At 59.3% G+C, this 17012-nt stretch overlaps 2 protein-coding genes across 36 annotated transcripts in view; one reads left to right on the top strand and one right to left on the bottom strand.

Annotated features, from left to right (window-relative positions):
- The window catches only part of MAP4 (microtubule associated protein 4), a 178966-nt gene extending 164488 nt beyond the window's left edge, over positions 1 to 14478 (top strand). For 4 of the 28 annotated variants that reach the window (XM_057312030.1, XM_057312036.1, XM_057312035.1 and 1 more), the window contains 4 exons: positions 183 to 296; positions 2255 to 2347; positions 8082 to 8163; positions 9818 to 14478. In XM_057312030.1, the coding sequence (XP_057168013.1) occupies positions 183 to 296; positions 2255 to 2347; positions 8082 to 8163; positions 9818 to 10629 (1101 nt within the window). In that variant the 3' untranslated portion in view covers positions 10630 to 14478. The remainder of the gene's footprint in view (positions 1 to 182; positions 297 to 2254; positions 2348 to 8081; positions 8164 to 9817) is intronic. The other 24 variants (XM_044384810.3, XM_048226776.2, XM_048226782.2 and 21 more) reach the window with 12 other exon arrangements.
- Positions 14479 to 14934: 456 nt separating this feature from the next.
- Positions 14935 to 17012, bottom strand: part of DHX30 (DExH-box helicase 30) — a 29365-nt gene continuing 27287 nt past the window's right edge. For all 8 annotated transcript variants that reach the window (XM_057312038.1, XM_026500716.4, XM_057312040.1 and 5 more), the window contains 8 exons: positions 16747 to 16953; positions 16562 to 16643; positions 16291 to 16484; positions 16038 to 16197; positions 15788 to 15945; positions 15587 to 15690; positions 15368 to 15507; positions 14935 to 15262 (listed from right to left, as the gene is read on the bottom strand). In XM_057312038.1, the coding sequence (XP_057168021.1) occupies positions 15009 to 15262; positions 15368 to 15507; positions 15587 to 15690; positions 15788 to 15945; positions 16038 to 16197; positions 16291 to 16484; positions 16562 to 16643; positions 16747 to 16953 (1299 nt within the window). In that variant the 3' untranslated portion in view covers positions 14935 to 15008. The remainder of the gene's footprint in view (positions 15263 to 15367; positions 15508 to 15586; positions 15691 to 15787; positions 15946 to 16037; positions 16198 to 16290; positions 16485 to 16561; positions 16644 to 16746; positions 16954 to 17012) is intronic.

Below are 17012 nucleotides of genomic sequence, written 5' to 3'. Positions count from 1 at the left end.
GCAGCTCTTCCCCCTGGCTGGTCTACCCTGGAAAATGGTGTTTTTTTCCTAGGAGCACGGGTGACCTGCTTCTGCCTGGTGGCCTGGCCTGGATTCGAGTCCCCTACAGCTTTCTTCCCTTCTTGGCATTTGGGCTCTTACCCTCTTGGTTTGAAATGTGCCCTCCCTTTATCTCCATCCAGGCCAAAGTAGAGAAAAAAACAGAGGCATCTGCTCCGGCTCGAAAGCCTGAACCTAACGCAGTCGCTAAAACAGCCGGTCCCATTGCGAGTGCACAGAGACCACCTGCTGGGAAAGTGAGTTTTATGTAGACTTTTACCTCTTGAAGGTGAAAGATGATAAACTGTTTCTTCCAGCCTGAGTCACTTTCCCTTCTATTGCACTTTTTCCCTGTCCTTAACTAGTTTCTCCTTCGCCCCTGCATACCCTCCTCTTTGTTTGATGACTCAGCCATCAGAAAAATTTTTGTATTAACCCCGACAGTTAACCGAGTTGGGAGCCCATTACCCCTTGGGGAATATTTATTCATCCGGATAACATGGATCCAAAAACGTTCAAGCCACTTCCTTCACACTGACCTTCATGTGAAACCCCACCCATTTTGCACGCAAAACACACACACCGAGCACCCAGGTGCTGCCACAGGGAGACGTGGCATTGGCTCCTTCCCAGCACCAGGAACCCTGGAGCCCTGGTGCTTTAGACTGACCTAGAAGGCCGCTTTCATAACATGCTGGCTGTGGAGATAGCTTCATTTGCCCTGATTCCCCAAGTCACCTGCTCTCTGAAAGTGTGGATGCTCATTCCCTCTAGAAACCCACTCAGCCTAGGAATTGCGCAGGTAAGCGGAAACTCTGGGCTCTTTCCTCTTGCCTCCACATCCTGGAACCAGGCCCCTCCTGCTGGCTGTGGGAACCTTCTTCCCTTAGCTGTGGCAGGTGGGTGGTCTCTCCAGCCACGGGCTGCCAGAGGAGCCTAACCTCCCGCTCTCAGGGACCAGGATGGGCGGTCTCAGCCCAGGGAATGTGTACAGTCGGCAAGGCTTCCAGGTGACTCCTAGAGGTCCTTGGGGGCTCTGGTTCAGAGCAGGGTTTCATTAGGAAATGGTTCGCTAACCAGTTATTCATCACTGACATTGTAAAGAAGGCACGAAACCGTGAGGTATCTGGGTCGGAATTTCTCGGGGTGGACTTCTCCGCTCTGTGGAAAACTCTTCAGCTTGGGGCCTGCCTGCTTCATTTCTGAAGGGCTCTGAAGCAAAGGAAGGAAGGAAGCTGGCAACTGTTTCTTTTTCAGAAGGCTCAAAGAGAATTCTTTGTTCCAGCCCTTAGAGCCTGGGCCTTTGTGTGGCTGCGTTCCAGGGAGAGCCATTCATAAGCACTACAGTGTGCAGTGTCGTGCCCCCCCACCCCCGGCACCCCGTTATGCACCACTGCAGCCCTGCTTGGAGCCGCTTCTCTCTGCGCGTGAAACTCACAGGGCACAGGATTGGGCATCTGGAGGATTGAGGGAAGTGTTTTACCCTTGAGTTGAAAAAAAGTCTAGACCAGAAGCTCACTTGTCCTGTGCTCACTCCAGCCTGGAGACAAACAGCCCGTCTGTGGAGTGTGGAGCTGCCTGTCGAGCCTGTGGCCTGCGCTCCCCCTGGCGTCGGGATTCTGCATGGCAGGTCCAGCGGCCTCTGGTCCATTTGCCTTTATAACTGAGCTGTGATGTCCCTTCCCTCCTGTGTCAGATCTGTGCCCCGTGAGCCAGCGGCCTGGTGATTCTCGGAGCGGCCTTTGCCTCCCAGAGTGGGTCTGGCTGCCGCAGTTCCCAGCCCCAGATTTAAGGGAAGGGCCAAGCTTGGTGAGAACCAGTCCAGATGAGCAGGACCCTTGCAGAGAGGAGTCCCCTCGGGGAGAGAGCTGGCGGGAGCAGGAGCCGGGCTGTGCCTGGCTGGGCATCCGGGGCGTGCTCCTAGCTGGGCCTCGCGAACCGCAGCCCAGCCCCGAGGAGCGAGGAGGACCATTGGCCCTTGTGCAGCCTCTGCTTCTGTCCTCGTGTTGTGTGTTCTTGTCTTCACTCCCTTTCCTGCTTCCTTCACATTCCTTCCCCTGCGCTTCTCCACAGCGGTGCTGCTGCAGGTGGGGGCGGAGTTGTAACAACACTCTGTTGGCCACTGTGATCACGTGTGGACTCACTGCCTGCCCTTTGTCGGTTCTAACCAGCCCTCTCCCTTTGTGTTGTTTTTTTCTGTTCTCTAACACTCCAGGTCCAGATAGTCTCGAAAAAAGTGAGCTACAGCCATATTCAGTCCAAGTGTGGTTCCAAGGACAATATTAAGCATGTCCCTGGAGGTGGTAATGTAAGTATGAGCTCTGGACAGCTGGCGTCTGAGGCCCAGCCCCCTGTGGGGCGCACTGGGGAGAGGGCCACCTGCCCGCGCTGACGGGACCACGGCATCCTGGCCCGGGGCTTCCTTCCGGACGCAGGCTAGCAAAGTGAGGGGAGTCCTCAGTGCTCCGGTGTGTTTAGACTGGCTGTTTCTGGGAAACCCCTAAATACAAAAACCCAGTGACGCCCACTTGGCATCTTCTCACCCCTCTTTCCTGTCTGCTCTCTTACCCCCACTTTTCCCCTTTCTGAGTCCTTCCTCCTCTTATTCCCTCAGCCTCTCCTTTTCTCTTTGTCCCCTTCCTTCCTTCGTCCAGGCATCCCTTCATCATGCTGCCCTTCTGTGCCGGCCCTAAGCTCTGTGTTGGGGACACAGGTGACTCTGGCTAGCAGGGAGGCCCTGGTGCAGTGTTAACACTTTCCACGTGTCCCTGTGACCGTGCAGAGGCAGGCATGACTCCAGCACACGCCAGAGGGACGTGTGTGATGGGGCCGCCGCGTGCGGCCTCCGCCTTCACTGCTCCTCACCCGCTTCTCTCCCCGCCCCGGAGTGAGGGAGCCCGTCCTGCTCTGTCATCCTGCTCACTCCCTTCCTTCTCCTTACTGCCCTGAACTGGGCTGAGTCGTGCGCTGCTCACCCCGTTCATTTTCAGGCTCTGTCCCTCCTGCCCCCCAGCGGCCACGCTATCCTGCACGTGGCTTACCAGCACCCCCCACCCAGTTCTGTTGTGGGAAATCCGCCTCAGGGCTTCTCTTTCTCGCCCCACAAGCCCCCTTACTGCAGCTCCTTCCAGTCACTTCCCCACCCATGGCTCTTCTGGCAGGGGCAGAAGCCGCGTCCGTGACACGCAGGTGGAATGCCCCTGGCCGGCTTGGTAGCTGGCCTGACGGGAGCCGGCCTGGGGTGGGATCAGCTGAAGTGGGTGAAGCGTTTAAAGACCGTATCTAGTTAAGGTGGTGGAGGTCAGCTTACGAGGGCCCCGGGTAGCCAGCGGCTTTAGCTTTGCCTTCCGGGCTTTTGGCCTAGGTGAAAACAGGAGGTGAGCGGGGGATTCTGAAGGCCTTGGTCATTGCGTGTGTGACAGAAATGCGTTTAGTAGGGTGTGCTGTGTATGCACGAGCTCGGAAAACAGGCATCATTATCCCCTACTGTGCTCTTCCCACACTGCTCACATGTGACTTCAAGATTTTTTTAAAGCATTTTTTAAAAAAGGTTTTATACGAGAGAGAGAGTGCGTGAGCTGGGGGGAGCACACGATGACCGAGCAGGAGGGAGAGGGACAAGCAGACTCTGTGCTCAGTCTCACGACCTGAGCCTAAATCAAGAGTCGGCCGCTGAACTGACTGAGCACCAGGCGCCCTGGAAGCATTTTATCGCAGGAGGCGTCCTGAGACAGCAGGGCGTTGAGAGACCGCCGGGGAGCAGCGTGTGCGGGCGGGAGGAGGAGGGTAGCCGCGTGCACGGAGGCCTGTCCTTCCTTCCCTCGGCCCCTCCGTGAAGCCACCCCAGGTAAACATGCAATGGAGAAAGAGCAGGCCCGCTGTGCAGGCGAGCAGTGTCACACGTCACACACAAACCCCGTCCCCTCCTGGATGGAGATTCTGAGGCTAACACCTGGAGGAGAGGCCTGGAGCAGGACCCCAGAGAGTGCTCCAGAGCGGCCCGGCACACAGACACACGTCCCCCTTGTTGAGAGCCAGGGGCACGTGAGGGCAGGGGACGGAGCAGATTTTCTCCCCCGATTTAAGAAGTTGTGACCATCTTTCTTCCGTTTCACCCTCGTGTGTGATGGGTTCTTAGACCTGGTGGCTGTGTCGTCTTAGCAGCCTCCACCGCTGGCTCTGGGGGCTGCGGGGCGTCCCAGGCTGGGGGGGCAGACCATGCGAATAGCTAGAACGAGGTGCAGGGATGCCGGGGTTGGTGGTGCGGCGAGAGGACCACAGGGGCGGCACGGCTTCTGCCGGCGGTCGGGCTGCGCTGGGGAGGGGACATCTGAGAAACACACGTCCTAGGCCAGGGAAGCGGCACGTGGCTCCAGAAGCATTGAGTGGAGGCGAGTGGCCAAGGGAGCACAGGACGGGGCGGGTTGTCTGGAAGGGACTGTGGCTTCTCTCCATACCAGCCTCAGGAGGGAGAGCCTCATCTCAGATGTGGTGGGCCTCGTGAAGTGAGGGGGACACTTATACTTTTTAAAATTTGTAATTATAAAAAAATTTCAAATACATACAAAAATAGGAAAAAAAATACTACAGTGAGCTGGATATACCTTTTACCCAGCTTCATTGATTATCCTTGTAGCCAGTCTTTTTTTTTTTTTAAGTGATCTCTACACGCAACAGGGGGCTCAAAATTAAGACCCCGAGGTCAAGAGTCGCTGGCTCCGCCGAGCCAGCCAGGTGCCCCTCCTTGTGTCCCATCTATCTGTGTCTGCCCACCCTGACTGTTTTGAAGCCAGTCCTAGATACATCGTTCATCTGCAGATATTCCGTTTATAACTTTAAAGGAAGTCTTTAGTGTACGTGTGTTTATGTGTGTGTGTAAAACTACTGATGTGTTAAACAGGTTTGCCTACTTCAGTCAGAACACAAGGAAGGTCCATAAATTGTGATTGGTTGTTGTGTCTCTTTTATAATCTGAGGTTTCTTTTACTCTGTGGGCTCCCTTCAATTTTTTTATAGCAGTATTTTTCAGGAGTAAACCAAGTAGCTTGTTCTAGAATCTGGATTGTGCTGATTACACCCCCGTGGTTTCATTCGCGTATTCCGTTGTCCCTCGATAGTCTTTAAATTGATTCAGGTTTGATCCCCCCCCGCCCCTGCCGATTTTTGCAAGACTTTCGTAGGGAGCGGTGGTGTTTCCGTCAGGAGGCACGTCCTCTGACGGCCAGTACCTAGACCCGTGCGTCAGCGGCTGTGCTGCGGTGAGACTCCCTCCTTCTCCATCCGTGGCTGGAGCACGTGTGTAAAGCAGACTTGCCCCTCGTCAGCTGCTTCCCCTGAGGACCAGGCAAGGAGTAAAGAAGTGCTGGCTCGGTTGCACGACGCCGGCCCGGGAAAGGCGCGCGCTCCAAACCTGGGCGAGGGAGCTCCGGAGCTGCTCACGGCGTCTGGGGGCTGGCACGAGACGCGCTCGCCCCGCTGCTGCAGGACACGTTTGTCGTGGTTCCAGGGGCTGCCAGGCGTTCGGTTGGGCAAAGTACTTCCCTGTGTTCCCGTTGAGAGAGAATCGCAGCCTCATTGGAAATAGACAAAGCGGAAGCTGGTGTCGTGAGGGTGGTAGGTCCTTCCTGAGTGATTCCCGAACACGTGACGCAGTTAGTGTCCTTTTGATGCTGGTGGCCCTTGGAGAGATGATGTGAAGAAGAGGCGGAGTGAAGCTAGAGCCTGGGGAGGCTTTGGAGAAGGTGGCCCTTGAGCTGGGCTTCGAAGGCCGGGGAGGAGAATGCAGTGGGCCTGCTAGGCTAGGGAGCAGCACGAGCAGAGAGTGAGGGTGGCTGAAGCAAGTGAGGATTGTGGGAAGTTACCCTGTGGCAGGCCCTGGGCTGTGGGTGCGCACATGGAAATGCAGTAGGCATCGCCTGTGTTCTCTTGCAGTACAACGGAAACAGTATTTCCTGACACTGAAGAAAGGGAGACAGGGTCCTAGAAGGTGATGAAGCCCCACCAGAGGGTGTGGCACCTGCTGGCAGGGCTCCCTGGGCCCCTGCCTGGAGGACTTGACTGCGGTGGAAAGCCAGGCTCTTCCACAGGACCGAGGAGCAGCTGGGTCAGTCACAGGGACCCTGGAATCTTCATCCCAGAACCCAGTGCCCACTGTAGCTGATGGGAAACACGTGCCCTCGGTCCCAGGTGCAGGACGTTCACCCCAGCGGGATTCGAGTCTGATAAAAGGCTGTTCACCCTTCCGATGACTCACCAGCGGTGGGCAGAATGTCCGATTAGGCAAAGGCCTTGCGGGGCCTGCAGGTTGCGCCTGGTGGCTGCAGATGTCGGGCCCCGGGCTGCCGGCTTGGGCTCCGCGCGGACACGACTGCGCTGGGCACGGCTCTTCGGGAGAGAGCCCAGATGTCACAGCCGATGGTGGTCAGTGCCCTTAATAATGAGCAGAGCACCCCAAACTGAGCCGTTCTCACGTATAGATGAGCGAAGTCGTGGTGGTGGTGGTTTTTGTTTTTTTAATTTCTGTTTGCATTTTATGCAGAACTTACTCTCAAGCCGTAAGTTTTTGTTTCTTTAGTTTCTTCTGAGACCCCATTTTCTCCTGTGCGGCCTCGTCTTCTGGTTTAGGAGCAGTCTGCTCTTTTCAGTGAGGCCCGTCTCACTGTGGCAGGGAGAGCTCGTGTGCGGGTGATGCGACCGCGAGTCCGTAAGTTCTGCGCCGCATCCTGGGGGCTTTGTGCTCCTGGTGCGCTCCGCGCCCAGAGAGTCTGCGTCTGGCTCCTTCAGTTCAGCAGGACTCTCCGCGTGTGTAAGCACGTGCAGTAAAAATTCAGCACTCCCTTGGGCCACCCACCCTGTGGCCAGCCCTGCCGTTTGGCCTGGGCACCCGTACCAACTCCACCATCATGGCCACAGCGCGGCTCACGATGGCTTCTGCAAAGTGACGTCTTTCAGATACGCCTGCTCTTGATGGCCTGGGCCATTTCACACATGTTCTTAAAGTGAACGCGAAGGTTTGAACCCTTGATTTGTCTGATTTTGTAGGGTTTTCTGGGCCAAGTGAATAGCAAACCATTTTCAGAGATCACCTCAGGCTGCTTACGGGAAGAGCGTTACTGTTTTTAATGGGAATATCCAGTGTGGGGAGCATATGGTGAGACACACACTTAAGCTCGGTGGTAGATGTCCATTGTCACATTTCTGGAAAGTAGTTAGGCCTCATGGTTTAAGAGCCTTAATGCATACAGTCTGAGCGTTTGAGCAGGTAACCAAAGTTCTGGGCATCCTGCTTAGGGGTCATCAGAATTGCCATGACTTCTAGTCACAAAGATTTTTATTGCTGCCGTGGTGTTTTGTTTTGTTTTTTAAGATTTATTTTAGAGAGAGAGCAGGGGGATGGGGTTGAGGGAGAGGGAGTGCTAAGCAGACTCCACACTGAGTGTGGAGCCTGACACGGGGCTCGATCCCACATCCCTGACAGATCCAAGCTGAAACCGAGAGTCAGATGCCCAGCCACCTGACTATGCCACCCAGGTGCCCCTGCTGCTGCCATGGTTTCAATGGTGAAAAATGAGAAAAAAAGCAAATGTTCACCATCAGGCATGGGTTAGGTTTTTGTAAGATCTTAGAGGATAGAGGATTATGTGGTCCCATCTTTACATTTCTCAACTTTGTGGGAAAATGCTTGTAGCATGAATTAAGCAGGAGTACAAATCGTAGACAGACAGATACCTGTGCAGCCAGCCAGGAGGGAAAAATGCGCTGAAAAGAACTGGACGGAGAACATGAAAACACTATTCCAGGTTGTCTCTGAGCAAGGAGTTGATAGGTAAGATTTCAGGTGGAACAAAATGACATTTTAGGAGATTTGGATTCAGAAAAATGGGAGAAGAGCTGCCTGGCGGATGCACAGGTCCGGCGGGGAGGGAAAGTCCTGGTACTGTGGGAACGCTGGCTTGGTTGGGCTGGAGGTGGGCTCGGAGGCCGCAGGCCCTGAAACACACCCTCGCTCTGAGGCAGTGATGTTTCTGTGGTTTGTTTCTCAGGTTCAGATTCAGAATAAGAAGGTGGACATCTCTAAGGTCTCCTCCAAGTGTGGGTCCAAGGCCAACATCAAGCACAAACCTGGTGAGTGCTGCCCCCCTGACCCCAGCATGCCTGGGGCGTGCGGTCCTGCCAAGACCGCTGGCTTTCACCCCTGCTCTTCGGTCATTCCGTAAAGATTCCCAGAGCCGCGCGCGCCCACCCGGGAGGCAGCGATGGAAACCACGCAGTTCAGTGCCTGTCAGGGAGGGGATCTGGGTGCTAAGCTCTTAGGGGAGCAGGTGGCAAAGGCTGCCGTTGGCACGGGCATCACCGTCTCGAGCACCTGCCGCGTGCCTGGCGCTCCCGGATCGCGTGCCAGGAGCTGATGCCGAAAGAGTCATCGGGGCAGGAGCCGGGGCTGCTCCGAGGCAGGGAAACCTCGGCAGCCAGCTCTGGCCGGTCTCAGAGTCGCTCAGCGGTGCCGCCTGGGCTGCGGCTGGGGGTCTCTGCTGCAGCGGGTGTGTGGTGGGCCCGGCGCCCCCACAGACGCCCCCGAACAGCCGGGAACGCGGCCTGGCCTGAGCCCAGCTGTGCCCTTGCCACGGGCCCCGGGCGAGGGCAGAGCTGAGGGTAGGCATGCTCGGCTGCGGCTCTGGCTTCTCGGAGGCCAGCCACCGGGGGCCACGTCCCTCTCGACAGTGTCCTCATCCATTTTAGAATGCGTTCTGTTTAAAAGGATCAGAACATTTTGGCCCTTAACTCCCTGTCATTTTCCCCTTTTATCTGGAAAACCCACTCTTGTGCGATCCCTCCCTCCCGAGGGCCGCTGACTGACAGGAGGCCCGGGTGGGGGCCGTGGGGGGAGGGCTCCGGTGTGTAGGCAAGCTGGGTGCTCTGGTTTGGGACGGGAGCTGAGGAGGCGGCCGCGTGAGTGAGGGGTGGGCTCGCAGGGAAGCCAAGCTGCAGGGCCTGGAGAGGGGTGGGCCCACCAGAGCAGTCTGGGCCTGGATCCTGTGGCGGCCCTGTGGCACGGAGCTCTGAACCTCGCCCAGGCTCGCAGGCCGCCTCCCTGCCCCTCGCCCTGGCTCGCAGGCCGCCTCCCTGCCCCACCACGCAAGGGCACTGGGCACTGGGCCCCGGGGCCGGGCTGGGCCTTTCTCAACTGGTGCCGAGAGGACTCCCGCCTCTCCTCCTCCTCCACTACAAAGAAGCCACTTTCCACTTTCCTTCTTGTCACTACAGTGTGGCTCAGTTAAACAGCTCAGACCACACTTCCATCCTGTCTCTGCCCGTCACCAGCTTTTGACAGTGACTTTGGGCAAGTCACTCTTCTCCAGTATCGGCTCTTGCAGCTGTGAAGCCAGGATCCCGACCCTGACGGGCAGGGCATTCGTAGACTGAAAGGAAGCTGGGGCGCCCCGTACCCCCCGTCAGTCAGAGGAGTTGTTACATCGCCAAGAGAACCTAAAGCAGACGTGCCCGCAGTGCCCTGAGAGGCGTGGCTGGAGGCTGTGCGGCGGGCCTGCGGTTCTAGGTGGAGGCGTTCCCGCCGGCCCAGTGCAGATTGTCAGCCCGGCTTTGAGATTAGCCCTGTGTGACAAGTGCCGTCCACTGTCCTTTCCTCCATTGTCCTCAGAGCCACTGGGAGCAGGTCATGTTGGTGTCTGTACTGGGTACATAGCGAGTCCTTAGCCACGTTGGGATTCCTGTTTAGCCTCCTGGCTTTGCCCATGTGACCGGTGGTTTTTGGTTCCAGGTGGAGGAGATGTCAAGATTGAAAGTCAGAAGTTGAACTTCAAGGAGAAGGCCCAGGCGAAGGTGGGATCCCTCGATAACGTGGGCCACCTGCCTGCAGGAGGGGCCGTGAAGGTAGCAATGGGGCAGCAGGGGACGCTGCTTGGGAGGAGTGGGGGGGTGCAGCTGGAGTCTGGGTCCCAGCAGCTGGGTGCCTGTCACCGCCCCTCAGTATTGTCAGGAGTCCTGTTTCCCCCACACCGTTGTGTTTTCTCCCTGTGTCCATCATCAGTCCTGAGTGAGGCAGGAGAGGTAAAGAGGCCCCGGCCCAGCTGCCTCTGCCCTGTCCACCTGGACACAGAACCTCTCCTGAGAGCCGTGGCCTGCCTGCCTTTTTGGACCCATCTTGGCCATTTCCAAGGGGCCTGTGAGCTGGGGCGCAGCTCCCCCACAAGGCGGGTGGTCTGTCCCCAGCTACCTCATAAGAGGCCATGTGGGGACGTGCTCCATGCCAGGCTCCACGCTGGGCCTGGGAGCAGGGTAGCACGTTGTCAGCTGCCAGGACCGCCCCAGGCTGGGGCTCTGGGAGAGCGCTCAGGTGGGCAGGGCTTCCCATCCTCAGGACTGGCTGGGCCTCTCCTGCCTTCCCTCCCTCCCTCCCTCCCTCCCTCCCTCCTGCCTTCCCTCCCTCCCTCCTTCCACAGCACCGTGAGACCCTTTGTAAAGTGCCAAGATGCTCTTACCCTCTGTTCCATGTTGTTGGGCGGGGGGACCCGTGGGGCAGCATCTTGCAGGCTTCGGAGTGCGGGGCTAGCTCGGCGGCTCGGGGGGTGAGCGAGGGAGAGGGCAAAGAGCAGCCGTGGTGGGCCTTCCCTCCTGCCCAGCCCAGCCTCTGTCCCAACTTCCGTCCGTGCCCCCCTTCAAGGCCTGACTGGCTCCCGTGAATATTGGGGGCCCTGGCTCTGTCACAGGCTCTCCGTCATGCCTCCATACCTTGTGAGGAAACTCCCTAGCCCGTCCCGTGGGGCACTGGCTCGGGGATAGTCACTTGTCCGAGGCCACGTGGCAAGGACCCGCAGACCAGAGTTTACACCTGGGCCTTCTGACCCCAAGTCTTGTGTTCTTTTCTTTATTCACATCATCTCCTATTCTCTATAATTTCTGGAATTGTTTTCCTAATACAGAGGCCTGTCTCCTTCACTGTTCTGATTAGAAACCCCTGTGGCGTCTCCATTGTCACCTTTGGGCATTCTGGGGCCCGGGGGTTCCAGCTCCCCGCTGCCCTTCCCTCTTCTGCTTTACTCACACTGGATGTTCACTGCCCCCCATCCTCCTCCCAGAAAGCCCAGCAGGCCCCCGAAGTTTCCCTCGGTCACACCTCCCTGGACACCTTCCCCCCTCCCCTGTGCGCCAGGCTCCAGGAGGGCGCCCAGCACAGAAGAGGCCTCAGTGTCCAGAGATGGCTAGATGAACAGGCAGGGCTGCCCCGGGAGTTCCCAAGAGAGCCCCCCTGAGCGTCCCCTCTGTGGCGGGAGCGGTCTGGGATTCACCGAGTCAGAGGTGGCAGGCTGCACCCCTCCGAACTGACTTCAGGCTCCCAGAGCTCCCTAGCTGGCCTGCAGCAGCCCTGCTTCCCAGCCAGTTCCAGACGTGCACTCTACCAACTGTCCCAGGGCTTTTGCCGTCACAGCTAGGTGTCTGGTGTCAGCCTTGCTGAGAAGCCTGCACCCCTTACCTCTCACCTCAGACTTCAGGAAGCCTCGCCCCTCAGAGGCATTGCCCAGAGCGTCATCAGCTAGGCTGCGCGCTGCGCCAGGGCTGCACTCTCCTGCTCCGGGGCCTGTGTTCTTGCTCTGCGCCAGGCCAGGCCTCTGAGCCAGGAGCGGGCGGGGGGTGGGGTGGGGAGTACCTGGCCTAGATTCTTCGGATGACTGGACCGTAATCCAGCGGGGGGCCGGGGGCGGGCGGGGGCTGTGTGTAAAACCCACCACCATCACCCATCCCACCTCCTCCCCGACTGACCCTGCACTGTCTCCCCCACTGTTTCATTGTAGACTGAGGGCGGTGGCAGCGAGGCCCCTCCGTGTCCGGGCCCCCCTGCTGGGGAGGAGCCGGCCATCCCTGAGGCAGCGCCCGAAACTGGCGCCCCCACTTCAGCCAGTGGCCTCAGTGGCCACACCACCCTGGCAGGGGGTGGTGACCAAAGGGAGGCCCAGACCTTGGACAGCCAGATCCAGGAGACAAGTAAGTGGCTGGGCTTGGCCTGAGGGCCAGCCGGGGGCCCTGCCACTGGCTACAAATTGAAACTCCTTTTTTTTTGACTAGAGTGTGGCCTAAATTTTAACCAAGCAACATTTTATTTTCCAGGCATCTAATGATGACATTCTGGTCTCGTCTTCCGTCCCCCGTGTTCCCCCTCTTGTGTCCCTCGTTACCCCCTCCCTTCCCTCCTCCCGTGTCACTGCAGATTGAGACCTACAGGCTGACGTTCCGGGCAAACGCCAGGGCCCGCACCGACCACGGGGCTGACATTGTCTCCCGCCCCCCCCACTTCCCTGGCGGCCCCAGCTCAGGCACCCGGGCCCTTGGCTCCCTCTCCCGGGCTGTTCTCTAGACCCCACTCAGCTTGGGTGCTGGGCGGTCCTCCAGGCCCCACCCTCCCCTGCCTTGCTTGCCCAGGGCAGCAGCCAGCCCGCCCCAAACCTCCTCTGCTCCCTGCCCTGGGCCCCGCTCCTTGCTTTGTTCCTGTCCCGTCATTGCGCACTGCTCCACAGACGAGATTGGGAGGTGAATGGGATGGGGAGGCCAACTTGGGATCTTGTGGGATCTAGGAGGGGGGACTCGGATTCCAACCTCCTCTTTGGGTTTTCTGGACCAAACCCAAGAGAAACTGACATACCTTCCCTCCTCGCTGGGTCCACCTGGAGAGAAGAGTGGAATTGGATGGCCGTGTGGTGGCAGGATGCTGACTGCATCCCTGGAGCCCGCTAAGCCACTGCCTCTCCCTTTGACCCCTCCATGGTGCCCACCGTGCAGGGGGAGCCAGGCGCCTCTTGCCGCCCTGCCGCAAGTTAGTTAGGTAGGGGTCGATCTGACTGGCCCCACTGCTTCCCATACCTGCCTAGCTGCTGTCACACTTTTTTCTTGTTTTATCTTTTTTTTTTTTTTTTTTTAATAACCTAAAAACTGGTAGAGGAGTTTTGCAGGTGAAGCCATGTCTTAATGAAAGTCCTCAGTAGGTGTTAAAGGAAACAGGGAGGGGAGATCCTTAAGCCTCCAGCCAGGAGGTCAGGCCTCAGGGGCTGCCCTGGCCTGGGCAGCCTGGGGCCCTGGAGGAGGTGTGGGCAGGGCAGGTGAGGTGCAGGGCCTGTGGCCTGGAGAGCAGGTAGGGCACACTAGGGGCTGGTCAGAGTGTGGACTGCTTGTGCTGGTATTTTGTGTGTATGCTGCTTTTCTTTCTAACCAAGAGGCTGGTTTTGGCATCTCTATCTGTCTCATTCCCTGGGATCTACTGGGAGATATAAGTTTGGGGCTAGAGAAACAGGGAAGGGCTGTGGAGGTCAGAATCCTCCAGACTCGCAGGCCTAGGACACCAGAGCCCTCAGTTACCAGGGAGCCCAAGATGTCCAGAACTCATGTGGGTGATGGGGAATCAGGTGTGGAAATTTTTAAAAAGGCATGAGACAGGCCATCTCCCCGCCCCCTTACAGCCTGACTGGGGAGGGGGAGAGGCGAGGCCAGCCTGTGGAGGGGTGTCCCAGCGAGGCCCGGCCTGGGGTGGCTGCAATGAGGAGAAATCCCGGGAATTGTATTGACACGAAGATTCTTATTGCACTTGTATTTTTTTTTTTTTTTGTATTAAAGTTTGCATGGTTTCTAATAAAGGATTAAAATGTAACAGTTTGTAGTGAAATGGCCGGGGAGTCTTTGAGGGCATCTCCTCTGGAAGAGCATTTCCTGCAGCGCAGACTTGCCCCTGAGGAGGCCACCAGACTTGGCCCCTCGCCCTCCCCGCCCCTGCTTCACTGTCCCCCTTGGAGCCCAGAAGGTAGGGTTCTTGGCTTAGGTTCAGAGCGGACCTCCGTGTGGAGGGCATCTGGGCCGGCAGGTTCTCACTTCTGAGGTGGCAGTTCCCTCGGGGCGGTGGGCCACCACGTCCGTGGCTCCCGAGCACACGCCGCCAGGGTCTTGTGGAGGAAGTGTTCCCCGCGCCAGACACTGCAGAAAGTGGTGCGCCGAGGACGTCAGGGCACCGTGTCTTGTCAGGAGGAGGGGGCAGAAGGAAGCTGGGGAGAAGTGGTAGAGCGTGCAGGGCCTGGTTACCTGTGCCCTCCTTGTGTCCATCCCAGGGCCACACACGTGCCGAGGTGGCCAGCTGGTCCGAGGGTAGGAGTGGGAGAGGTGGCCCTCGTGGAGAACTGTCTGTCTAGGTGGGCAGGAGTGGTCGCTGTTGTGAAGGGCGGTCTGGTCCCAGCTCCCTTGAAGTGTTCCCCAAGCCAGAGAAGCGAAGGCACCCTGACAGTGGGGACCGGAGGCCCCTGTGTGCTGTGGACCACCTGCAGCCGTGTGGGGGTGCGCCGTCTCTGTACCCTCAGTTTGCTTCTGACTCAGCCGTTGCCTGTGTCAATCTGTGATTCTGTTGTACCGGTTTCAAGAGTAAATAAAGCTCGTGATGCCCCACCACACAGGCCCTGCATCTTCTGTACGTCCTGGTTTGTCTCCACCTGCAGCATCCCTGCCCTTGCCCCCAGCTCGTCCCCTGGCCTCAGGGGGCTGCTGTGCAGTTGTAAGTCCCAGCTCAAGGAAGGGCCACGAGCTTGGTTGTACGTATACAACCCAAGGCTGCTTGAAGGTTAAGGTTCAAGTGGCCCTTGCTGCCTGTGGAACTTCTCCCCGGTTCTGCTCGGGGTGAGGAGGCAGCAGCCAGATTCGGTGAGAACCCGCTGCAGACCTCCGGCTCCGAGGGGGAGGCTGGCGCGCGCGCGCGCTCCGTACCTGCTGGCCAGCCTGCCAGGACAGGGCCATTCGGCCAGGGTGCCAGCCGCGCAGGCCCCGAAACAGCGGCGGCCCTGGCCCTGCCAGGAGTAGGAGCGTGGGTGCTGGGGCCCCGAGAGAGGAGCCCCCAGCGGAGAGCGATGCTCACAAGGGATAAATAGAACTTTATTTTAAATAAACATTTGCACTCTGTACACAGCCCCAGCAGACAACGGGGCTCAGTCATCCGCCGTCTTGCGCACATCGAAGCTGCCGCAGGGCCCACGCAGCAGCTCCGCCAGCAGCGCCAGCAGCTGCCCGTGCTCCTGCTGCACGCCAGGCGGCAGTGCGGCCAGCTCGCTGCGCAGGCTCCGCTCCACCATGCGGCCCAGCGCCCGGCGCAGCTCCCTCAGCAGCCGCACGGTGCGGGAGTCCCCCTCCAGCCGCAGCAGGTCACTGTCGCTCAGGGAGATGGTGGCCCGGCGCCCATCGTCTGGGGGGAGGAGGAAGGGGCGGCGCAGAGGCGAGGTGAGGCTGGGCTCCCGAGGACACAGACCAGCCCAAGCAGCAGTGGGGCGGGAGACGAGCAAGTACCCACCACGGATGTGGACGTCCCCGTCGGTCAGCAGCAGCACGGCTAGCGGGTGCACCTGGGAGGAGTCCCGGACGAAGACGCTGCCGTTGGACTTGACAGCCATGAAATACGTCAGCCATCGGCTCCGCAGCCGCGTGGCCTCCCTGCGGCATAGGGGGCGGGGGTGAGCCCACCCTTCTCGACCAGGTCAGCCGCCCCTCCCCGGCCCTGCCTGCCTCCCACCTGTTAATGGTCGACTTGTGCAGCAAGATGTTGCCTGATTTGGTCCTGTAAGTGACACTGTTGGGCTTGAACTTGCCCTGCCGGGTCACCTTGCCCTGCCTCACCTGCCAGGATGAGAGGAGAGACGGGCGGGCTGAGTGAGGAGCCTGGGGGGTGGGGGGAGGAGGCTGCGGCCCGCCGGCCCCTTCCCCAAGGCAGCACCTGGATGAGGTTGGGGTAGAGGCCCGCCATCAGCACACCCTTCACCAGCTCCTCCTCTTCACTGTACTCGTTGCACTGGGCAGAGGCCAGGGTGCAGTCCGAGGGCTTCCCCACCAGGAAGGCCTCGTAAATGTTCTCCGAGAACTGCTTGATGAGTCCTGGGGAGGTGAAGTCGGGCTGAGCCTGCGGCCCCCTAAGCCACAAGGCTGGGGAACCACAGGCCCAGGCCGGGGTGGGGGTGGGCACTGACCGTGGATGAAGCGCAGGCTGGGGGCGTAGAGCAGGTTTTCCTCCAGGTAGTTCTCACGGGAGCTGCGGTCCTGCCAGCGCAGCACCTCCTCCCAGCCGGCGACGGCCCGCACGAAGGCCAGGTGGTCACTGCCGCTGTCATGGCTCAGCAGTGCCTTCACCTGGGAGGGAGCGGGAGGGGGCACCGAGGCCACAGGGTGAGGGCGGGCGGCGGCCGCTTCAGGACAGAGGGCGGGGGAGGGGCTGGGTCTGACCTTGTCCACCTCCGCCCGGTTCTGCAGGCTACTGCTGAAGGGGTCCCGGGTGAGGCAGGAAACGACCACCAGCAGCGGGTGCAGGCAACGGAAGATGGCGGCCAGCACTATGGCCTTGGCCAGCCGGGGGTCAGTGGAGATGTGGGCCAGGCGCTGCCCCAGGGTGGTCAGGTACTCCCGCTGGTCCAGCACTCCTGCAACAGCTCAGCTGTCAGACTCGCCCTTGAGAGCCACGCTGCGGCCCGGCGCGGCCCGGCCCGGCCCCACTCACCGATCTCCTGGAGCAAGATCACAGCCTCGTCCACCGCCTTGATGTTCGGACTGTCCACGGCCTTGGAAAGGAACTCCACTGCCTACAGCAAGAAGCAGCCAGAGCCCGCCGTAAGCCCCGCATCCCACCTGTCCCTCACCAAGTCCAGCCCCAGCCCAGCCCAGCCCAGCCCGCCTCTGGCGCACCGTCTTCTCGGGCATGTGGATTTTGGCTTGTAGCACCAGGTTCTCGAGGGGAGTGCGCAGAATCTCTGGCACTTGGAAAGGGACCATCTTCTCCAGCCGGCTCCGCGGGAACAGGTGGTAGGCAAAGCCCGACTGGCAGCGGCCTGCCCGGCCCCGGCGCTGGATCACATTGGCTCGTGACACCCACACAGTCTCCAGGCAGGACACCTGGGGGAGGGGGCAGGTGAGCAGCGACGCAGAGGCCAAGAGGCCTTCCTCAGTGCTGC

The sequence above is a fragment of the Ursus arctos genome, unplaced genomic scaffold (assembly GCF_023065955.2).
Source record: "Ursus arctos isolate Adak ecotype North America unplaced genomic scaffold, UrsArc2.0 scaffold_14, whole genome shotgun sequence".
Classification (NCBI taxonomy): domain Eukaryota; kingdom Metazoa; phylum Chordata; class Mammalia; order Carnivora; family Ursidae; genus Ursus; species Ursus arctos.
Note: the sequence above shows the minus strand (reverse complement) of the source record. Positions and strands in the feature narration are given on the sequence as shown.